Source organism: Eurosta solidaginis, chromosome 2, assembly GCF_040869045.1.
Source record: "Eurosta solidaginis isolate ZX-2024a chromosome 2, ASM4086904v1, whole genome shotgun sequence".
NCBI classification, from domain to species: Eukaryota; Metazoa; Arthropoda; class Insecta; order Diptera; family Tephritidae; genus Eurosta; species Eurosta solidaginis.
Genome location: NC_090320.1, coordinates 297,358,942 through 297,369,218, shown reverse-complemented (window position 1 = coordinate 297,369,218; position 10,277 = coordinate 297,358,942). Strand labels below are relative to the sequence as shown.

Below are 10,277 nucleotides of genomic sequence, written 5' to 3'. Positions count from 1 at the left end.
ACACTTTTTATGTTAAATGCAGATAAGAATGCATGTATTTTATTTATTAAGCCAAAGTATCATTCTTGTCATTGGGGATCATCCGGAGTCATACCAAAATTATCGACAAGTGCTGATAAATACTGAAATAATACAATGTTAATAATCCAAAGTCAAAGAGACTAAAAAATCCAATTAAAAATCACAAATTTCAAGAGAGTGATGAGAGATACTTACACTCTCGCTATTGTAAAATACAGAAGCTTACGTAGTAACATAAAAAGCATTATCAACAACAAAAGTTTGCTCAATACTTGTCTCCAACAACGCTTAAACTCGTACGTGGGGCGATAAAAATGTTTCATGAATGGAATGACTTGAAATCAAAGAACGTATTTAATAGTTACTTATAAAATTTCAAATCAAAAAGTCAGATAAACGAAATTGATCTGCTTGATATATGAAATAATGCTTGAGACTTAGAGAATATATATCTGAAATTAGTAAATACTCTTATTATAAAAGGAGCTGGGTCAGCACTACATCTTCCAAACAGACAAGTCACAAACCATTGTTAAAACTTATTATCGAATTTTGACATTTGTTTTGAAAGTCATAGCTTTACAATCCCTGCTTTAAACTATCTTGTTTTATCCTTATTTTTGATAATCCTTATTTTTGATAATTGCAGGAACATTTCGGGGCTAGTTCTCCATTACTGTAGCACTATCTCCGGATCATTTCGAGATACATTTGATATTTTTGCCAGACTTTTCAGCACCATTACTGGATCATTTAAAAGCAATTCTGTAACAATTTTGGAATAATTTTTCACTTATTTTAGGACTATTTCTCGATAATTTTGGAGTTATCTACACAACATTTTGGACCTTGGTATCAGTTCGGAGCTCTCGCAGGATACATTCAGAACTATTTCGAAATTGAATATTGTAACGAATTTACTGAAATTCCGCTTATTTCAAATGTTCTACTAAGGTTCGAACCACTAAACTGTTGAATAAATAACTCCTCTTTACAGTAATGCAAAATGGCCTTTATTAAAGTACTTCACAATAACACTGAAACTGATTTTCAAAATAATAATGCTATTGCTCGCCAGATAGCGTCTTAAATCCAACTGATTTTAGCGCCTATACTTTTGCTGCCTGTTATACTCTTTGATTTCCTCATTGCATCTTCTAGGCGCTTCTGTTCTAGCATCTACTATTTGGTTATCTGCTATAATTATAACTACAGATGTACTTGCTATACTCTCATATTTTATGTTTACATTAGCGTCATCAAGCTGTTATATTATGTCATAATAGTAATTGTTGTTGTTGTTGTTGCTCCGCGAAGGTTTTGGGGAGTGTTATCGATGTGATGGTCCTTTGCCGGATGCAGTTCCGGTACGCTCCGGTAACACAGCACCTATAAGCTTCTAGCCCGACCATCTCGGGAACGATTTATGTAGCCACATTAAACCTTCAGGCCATCCCCTCCCTCCCCACCCCAAGTTCCATGAGCAGGTTGAGGTCGCCAGAGCCTCGTCTGTTAGTGAAACAGGATTCGCCGCGGATAGGTGAGGTTGACAATTGGGTTTGGAGAAGCTATACATTGGGCTGGCAACCTGAAGGGTTGCGCTACACAGCCCCTTGAATCTGGTATTCGAGTCGCCTCTTACGACAGGCATACCTACTGCGGATATATTCTGACCCACTAACCCACTGGGGTATAATAGTAATTCATTTCAGACCTTGGCGACTATTTAATTCCTTCTTCCTGTAGCGATAAATAGACTCCCCAAAGATTTTGTTAATGTGTATCTATTGGTAGTCCCTTACTGGATATTGATCCCTACGCCATTTAACCCTGATGAAGATATTTCAGCCTAAGTCCACGGTTTTCAATTTTCAAAAGAAAAAAATCAACCCTCGTATTAATTTGATTCGAGCATACAACATACATATACGGTCTTATCAGGCTACAGTACAGCTCCACAATTGCGAACATACCGATATAGGGAAGCAACCACTATATTTTTCAAATTAAACTTCTATGAAATTTGTAACTGATGCTAAGTATATAAACCAATTTAAGAAAATTTTAAGCTTTTTATTTGTTGGTCTCTGAACTTTTTTGAGTACCCATCAATTATAGTCTAACGAGGTATAATTTAAAGGTCTCTCAAAATTCGCATTGCTTTTTGTCAGGTTCTGCAACAAAAAAAATACACACAAAATCCAAAAGCCCTTCGGAAAATAGTTTTCAAAAATTAATGCGAATTTTTGGAAACCTACTCCTTGTACTTTCTAAGACTCGAATAGGTCGAGTCATAAGTCTGCATACTGGAAAAAACTCTTAGAACTCCAAATAAAAAGTTAGAACGTCTCCTAAAGCTTTCTTGATTTTTCGATTTTGTTTTTCTTTTTTTTGAAAACATTTTTGAGATTGGTTACAAAACTTATTAAAAATTGAGGACATTTGATGAAATTACAACAGCTGTTTTTCTGTTCACTGCTGTATATAAAAAATATAAAAAATACATCATACATCCTTTTTTCATAAGTATGTATATAAAGATAATCTAAAGATCTGCTGGTGGACTTATATACACACGCATTAATTTTTGGGGAAAACTATTTACCATATATGTATATGAACTTTAAAGAATTGTCCTGCATATCTAGAAACGACTGTATATACATTTATCGACTCTTGTCTATTTAGCTGATCATTCAATCTAGGTTTATATATTCTTAGCGCGCTGCGCTTATTCCAGTTTGTTAGTCAATTTTCAGTGTTTGTCAAGTGCAGAGCACACAATTTTGTTCTTAAAATAAACTACGAACAACTAAAAAAAAACAACAAAAATGTCCAAAATCGTGAGGAAATTGATAAGCACCAACAAAGCTGCTCTCCCTGTAGGACCCTATAAGTATGTATATGAAAATGTGTGCTTAAGAATGATTAAGAACAAATTGAAAATTGTCAAAATAAGCCATTTAAATTATTAATCTTACAAATTGAATATACCAAAGTAATTGACCACCAGCATAGTTACAATTTTTATTTTTATACATACATACTTATATCGAAAGTCAACTGTTTACAATATTGGCACAAACTATTTATACATTCGCACTTATATCTTACATTCCAGCCAAGCCGTTGTTGCCGATCGCACAGTTTATGTGTCTGGTTGCTTGGGTCTGAACAAAGACACTCTGAAGTTGGTGGAGGGTGGTGTTGTGCCGCAATTTGAGTTGGCCTTGAAAAATCTGGTTGCCGTATTGGAAGGTGCCAACTCTGGCGTTAACAAAGTGATCAAGAATACAATTTTCTTAAAGGATATGAATGATTTTGGCGCAGTCAATGAGATTTACAAGAAAGGTGAGTAACTTGTATGCCGCTGATAACCAAACCCCTAAGTGTCAGCTTATCTTCAAACATTGTTAATAAGTATAATTTATAGAGAATATATTACCGGCAACCGGCTGCTGCAGACACTTTTTATACTCAGCTGAGCAGAGCTAACAGAGTATATTAACTTTGTTCGCATAACGGTACCCCGTAACGGCATAAACTAATCGAGATAGATATACATATATCAAAATGATCTGGGTAAAAAGAGAAATTCATTTAGCCATGTCCGTCTGTCCGTAAACACGATAACTTGAGTAAACTTTAAGGTATCATAATGAAAATTTGGTACGTAGGACCTGGGCACTCATCTCAGATCGCTATTTAAAATGAACGAAATCGGACTATAACCACGTCCACTTTTTCGATATCAAAAAATTGCGATAATTAATTACCAAAGACGGATAAAGCGATAAAATTTGGTAGGTGGGTTAACCTTATGACGCAAAATAGAAAATTAGTAAAATTTCGGACAATGGGCGTGGCACCGCCTACTTTTAAAAGAAGGTAATTCAAAAGTTTTGCAAGCTGTAATTTGGCAGTTGTTGAAGATATCATGATGAAATTTTACAGGAATGTTACACATATTACTGTATGTGTGCTAAATAAAAATTTGCAAAATCGGATGAAGAACACGCCCACTTAAAAAAAAAGTTTTAAAAGTAAAATTTAACAAACAATTTAATATCTTTACAATATATAAGCAAATTATATCAACATTCATCTCCAGTAATGATATGGTGCAACAAAATACAAAAATAAAAGATAATTTCAAAATGGGCGTGGCTCCGCCCTTTTTCATTTAATTAGTCTAGAATACTTTTAATGCCATAAGTCGAACAAAAATTTGCCAATCCTTGTGAAATTTGGTAAGGGCATAGCTTCTGTGACGATAACTATGTGGGCGAAATCGGTTGAAGCCACGCCCAGTTTTTACACACAGTCGTCCGTCCGTCCTTCCGCTCGGCCGTCAACACGATAATTTGAAGAAAAATCTATATATCTTTACTAAACTTAATTCACGTACTTATCTGAACTCACTTTATCTTTGTAATAAAAATAGGCGAAATCCGACCAAAACCGACGAATCCGACTATGACCACGCCCACTTTTTCGATATCGAAAATTTCGAAAAATGGAAAAAATGCCATAATTCTATACCAAATACGAAAAAAGGGATGAAAAATAGTGATTAGATTGTTTTTTTGACGCAAAATATAACTTTAGAAAAAACTTTGTAAAATGGCTGCGACACCTACCATATTAAGTAGAAGAGCATGAAAAAGTTCTGCTGGGCGAAATCAAAAGCCCTTGGAATCATGGCAGGAATATTGCTCGTGGTATTACATATATAAATAAATTAGCGGTACACTACGGATGATGTTCTGGGTCACCCTGGTCCACATTTTGTTCGATATCTCGAAAACGCCTTCACATATACAACTTAGGGATACTCCCTTTTAAAGCCCTCATTAATACTTTCATTTGATACCCATATCGTACAAACACATTATAGAGTCACCCTGGTCCACCTTTATGGCGATATCTCAAAAAGCGTCCACCTATAGAACTAAGGTCCACTCACTTTTAAAATACTCATTAACACCTTTCATTTATACCCAAGACATACAAACACATTCCAGGATTACCCTAGGTTCATTTTCCTACATTGTTATTTGCCCTTATTTTGTCTCCAAAACTCTGAGCTTAGTATGTAATGTTCGGTTACACCCGAACTTAGCCTTCCTTATTTGTTTTTGTTATTTTACGCAATTAATTAGTTTTTCTTTCTTTGATAAGCAATACACTTATTTGGTTTTATTTATTGTATATGCTCGTCTCACAGTTAGTGAGAGAATGAGCTTTGAAGGTTTGTTTGGCATAAATTCTTATTCACTCTCTTACTCACTATACAGCAAAGGAACAGATGTGATATGCTGTAAAAAATTTGATATGCTGTAAAAAATAGCAAAAAAGAATACCTTTATAGTACTTTCAGGTCAAATGCAATTTTTTCCAAATCAAGTGAAACTTTTTTCAAATCAAATGAAATTTTTGTAAAATAAAACATTTTTTAAATCAAATAAAACTTTTTTTAAATCAAACGAACATTTTTCCAAATCAATTGAAGTAATTTTCAAATCAAGTGAAATTTTTTGAAATGAAATAAAACTTTTTTCAAATCAATTTAAACTTTTTCCAAATCAAACAAAACTTTTTTCAAATCAAATTACCTATACTTTTTCCAAATCAAATGAAGCTCTTTTCAAATCAAATGAATTTTCTTTCAATTCTAATCAAACTTTTCTCAAATCAAAAAAAATTTTTCAAATGAAATGAATCGTCCTTCAAATCAAATCAAATTAAACTTTTTAAAACCAAGTGACACTTTTTTCAAATCAAACGAAACTATTTTCAAATCAAGTGAAAGTTTTTTAAAATAAAATAAAACTTTTCAAATCAAATAAAACTTGTTTTAAATCAAAATAAACTTTTCCCAAATCAAGTGAAACTATTTTCAAATCAAGTGAAATTTTTTCGAATGAAATAAAACCTTTTTCAAATCAAAAAAACTACTTTCAAATCAAATTAAATTTTTGGAAATCAAATAGAACTTCTTCCAAATCAAATGTAGCTTTTTACAAATCAAATCCACTTTTCCCAAATCAAACGAAATTTCTTTCTTACCAAATGAAACTTTTTTCAAATGAAAAGAAACTTTTTCCAACATCACAAATCTAAAAGCTAAAATTTTTATGATTACCCTTTTCGGTGCCGTCAACAATTTTTCACGATGCCAAAAGGGGCTTTTTTATTTGGCCCACTTTAATTTATTTACATATTGACTTCCGAGTCCAATCACTCTTTGTCGGCTCCTAGCTCCAAAAATGGCCCATCACAGAATATTTATTTCAAAAATGCTTTCCGGAGATACCGGAATTTTCTAAATAAAAATTTTAAGTCGTCCTTAAAAAAAAAATCTGAAAAGTTTTCTAATATTGGGTGTTTTCGAATCGAACAACCACTGAACACTTTTAATAGCCAAACCTGTAGATTTCACAAGCCGAAAAATAGTTTCAGCTGAAATGAGAAAAGTTGCATTTGATTCGAAAAAAGTGTAATCTGACTTCAAAAAAGTTTCATTACACTTGAAAATGGTATATAAGGCCTAACAAGTTGAGGGGTATCATATAACGTATCTTATAAAACATCGAATAACATTTAGTTCGCTTGGAATTTTTTCAAATCTTGATAGACTTTTCTCAGTAATGAATTTATTCCACAGTGAAACATATTATCAGAATCGGTTACCTTGCAGTAGGCCTCTATGACGTAATTGTGCGAATGTGACTCACTGCAAAAAAAAAGTTCTAATTTATCTCTATTTTTTCTTTACAGTTTTCTCTAGCAGTTTTCCCGCACGCAGCTGTGTTCAGGTGGCCTGTCTTCCCATGGACGCGTTGGTCGAGATTGAAAGCATCGCTTTAACCGGTGATGTTGTTACCGAGTCTAGTTAATTCGTCATTTTTATACAATTTTTTTATTGTTTTTCTTAGAAAACTTTATTAAATAAACGAAAACATTTATAAAAATGAAATTTCTTAAAAGATTTTCAGGTTCCTTTGCCAGATCGACTTTATTAATTGCACCACTGAAGAAGCAAGTTTATGAAGATCCTAGTTATTTAATACATATCTGCTTTGTTATAAACCTCAATCTGATTTTATGATTTTTCCTTCACAGTCAACAGAAGTTTTTTATATGTACTGAATTTTTAATTGAAATTCTACTAAAAAAAGGCTCATTATTGTAGTTTTTGTAGTTATTGCTGTTGTTGTTGCTGTAGCTGTGCTTCACGCCATACAATAGGTGCGACTACTCAGAGTCTTTTGGGGACACGTTAAAGGCAGGACACACATTATGTATGTCGGGGTTGGTTCTGAATAGGTAAGAGTTTAACCTGTTACAGTATCTAGGTCGAAGTTGAGCTATAGTGACACCCGTCTCCCTGGGGATGTTGTAGTTACCTCACTTCCAAGGCATAATTTTAACAAGCAAGGCCGAACATCATGAAAATAATATGACACAATCTAGCTTGAAGATTTACTTGATCGCAAAAAAGAAGTCATTGGCTTATAGTATCTTTATTTTAAACAATTTTGGCCAACTCTCTAAAGTTTAGAGCAGCATACAGTCGGGTTACCCTCTGACTGCAAATGATCCAATAGACACAGTTCTTGGTCACAGAAATTCCGCCGGCTTCCTATGAGAGAGAACTGTGTAGATGGAATGCCTTAAAACTCTCAAACACTTACGCGGGACCTATTAAATTTGATAACATATCGATAACTTTTTGATAGCAAATTCCCGATAACTTTTCAAAAACAAATCGAAAACCGATAACTTTTTGATAACTAATCTATTGAAAATTCATAACTTTTCTATAAAAAATCGATAACTTTTCACTGACAAACCGGTAAATCTTTTATAACCTCGGCGGCATAAGATAAGATCAATAGCTCTCTATAGTAAATGAATACTTGGATTTTTCGATAACAAATATATGAATTTTCGACATTGAATCGATTGCTTGTTGTAGTATATCGATAACTTTTGTAACTTTTGGTAACGTATCGATTTTGCTAATAAATCAATAACTTTTCGACAACAAACCGATAGCACATTACTAAAAAATCAGTAACTCATTTATAACTTTTGGCATCAATTGAAAATTTATAAATTCCGATAACAAATCAATGACTAGTCTAAACCTTGTAGATAATACCTCTGTAACAAAGCGATAAGTCACCGCTAAAATACCGTTAATAGTTAGAGAACAAACGCGCAAAACCTTGCTTTAATTTAGTGTTTGATTTCTTCCACCTCCCCACTCCCCCTTCCCCCCTACACACACATACATACATTGTTCCCACATTTAGCTACAGTGACCAAACCTACGCTTCCAGTCTATACAGCATACCAATCACGCACACCACATTCTGGATTGCACAATACCTATGTTTACACATTAAAAACACCCCTGGTACTCTGGAAAAAAGCTTTTATATCAACAGTGATTGTACCACAGACACAATAAAGTCTGGTATACAAATGAGAAACTTCTATCACAAGCTATATTTTATGGTGGCAGTGAAAAAACAATTTTAACACATATGTTGCCGTGGTCTAAGAACTAGGGATTATTTAGCGGTCGGTAAGTGCAATTCAAAGATTTGTAGCTTCACGACTTCAATTAACCTCACCTACGCGAATCCTGTTACAAATATAAATGTTTCCTACACATATTTGGCGAGTGCGGCTCTGGCGATCCCAAATTCTTCATGGGTGGTATGGCCTAAAAGGTTCAACGTGATCATATTAAATCGTTCCCAAGATGGTCGGGCTAGTACCTTAAAGGTGCTCCTTGTCGGAATGTATCGGGCCTATTTTCGGCAAAGGATCACCAACATCGATAATACTCCTAAAATCTGGGAGTGTATTTATCGCTACAACTAAAACAAAAATAATAGAGTACAACTTACTGCCTGAAAGGGATAAAGATATATCGTAATTTTTATAACAATTGTATAGAGTATGGGGCAGTGGTGGGCAAGCCAAATCATTTCTTACCCCCAATGCAATATGCCACCACTGCCATGTAGATAACAATTGGCACGCTCAGTAAGAAATTTGGCTCATTAAAGCGAAAAAAACGTATGTTACACTGCACAAATCAAGCTAGTCAAGGCCAGATCGCTTTTCAACAGTCAAATTGCTTAATTTGCAATGTAATATATATCCATTAAATACCAGACAATTGATGCTTGCAAGAGGGCAGACGTAGGCATACATATTTATTAACAACAAATGACAACCTGTAAATTGCTGCACTTTTCAAAAAAAACATCACAACAAAAATCTTAATTCAAACAAATACAAAAATTCACAGACAAACAAAAATTTATGCAAATTCACTAAAGAAACGAAGATACAAACCGTCTGCCACCAGCCAATTGGTTTTGAACTATGTTGCTGGCAATGCGCCTGAAAAAAAATTTGCATATATGAGGCCATAACTGTGTGCAGCAACAATAACAAAAAGTTGCAATCATGCTGCAAGCGCAATGAGGCCAAGTGAGCAATGCGAGTTAAAGGTAATGGAATGACAGCAGCAGAGGCAGCAGCAACAGCCAGTAAAAGCAGCACTAAAATAGTAATATAGCAACGACAACAACAACAACAGTAGTCAACATAACAATAGCAATAACCTGGCAACTGGTAAACGACACAACTTGTAATACAATAGATTTTTGCTGTTGTCATTTGTTCAACTAGGAAGACACAAACATTTACATGCGGAGTGTACGCATACACCAACACACAAACATATTTGTAGATTCTTTTGGGGAGCCTTACAAAAATTTCGCTTGCAACAACACAAAACACGTTGTTTTTAGTATAGTGTTGTTAGTATATTTTTTTTTGTTTTTTGTTGTCTATTGCTGTTGTTGTTTTTGTTACTGTCCCTGTCGCTATTTGCTTGTAAGACAGCAAACTTTATCACCCTTAGCCGCTTTGCTGCATCATCCACTTACATGTAGCAACATATTCTACTTGCACAGCAACGTGCAACACTTATAACACTTGCTTATGTGTTGTTGCTGTAGAAACTATTACTTATGTTTTGCATGCTCTTTTAAATGTGCTATGTTTCTCTTTGTTGTTTTCCTGCTATTGTCCTTCATCTACATATAACTATCTACATACAACTACAACCGAATTATACCATACATACTAGCAATATGTAGTAAGTGACGTAACATGTTTATAAACATAAGTTACGCGGGTAGATGCGATTTTGGGCATTTAATTTA

The 10,277-nt window shown here is 34.0% G+C and overlaps 1 protein-coding gene across 1 annotated transcript; it reads left to right on the top strand.

Moving 5' to 3' along the window:
• Positions 1 to 2,757: 2,757 nt before the first annotated feature.
• UK114 lies at positions 2,758 to 7,000 on the top strand. Its single transcript, XM_067770128.1, has 3 exons — positions 2,758 to 2,917; positions 3,143 to 3,372; positions 6,802 to 7,000. The coding sequence occupies exons 1-3, from the start codon at positions 2,853 to 2,855 to the stop codon at positions 6,918 to 6,920; spliced, it is 414 nt and encodes a 137-aa protein (XP_067626229.1). The 5' UTR covers positions 2,758 to 2,852; the 3' UTR covers positions 6,921 to 7,000.
• The last annotated feature ends 3,277 nt before the right edge of the window (positions 7,001 to 10,277 follow it).

Excerpts from the sequence above, each read along its gene's own strand:
- UK114 (XM_067770128.1), top strand. The coding sequence starts at position 2,853 with ATGTCCAAAATCGTGAGGAAATTGATAAGCACCAACAAAGCTGCTCTC. Across the intron at positions 2,918-3,142 it reads CTCCCTGTAGGACCCTATAA|CCAAGCCGTTGTTGCCGATC; the intron begins GTATGTATATGA and ends CTTACATTCCAG. Across the intron at positions 3,373-6,801 it reads CAATGAGATTTACAAGAAAG|TTTTCTCTAGCAGTTTTCCC; the intron begins GTGAGTAACTTG and ends TTTTCTTTACAG.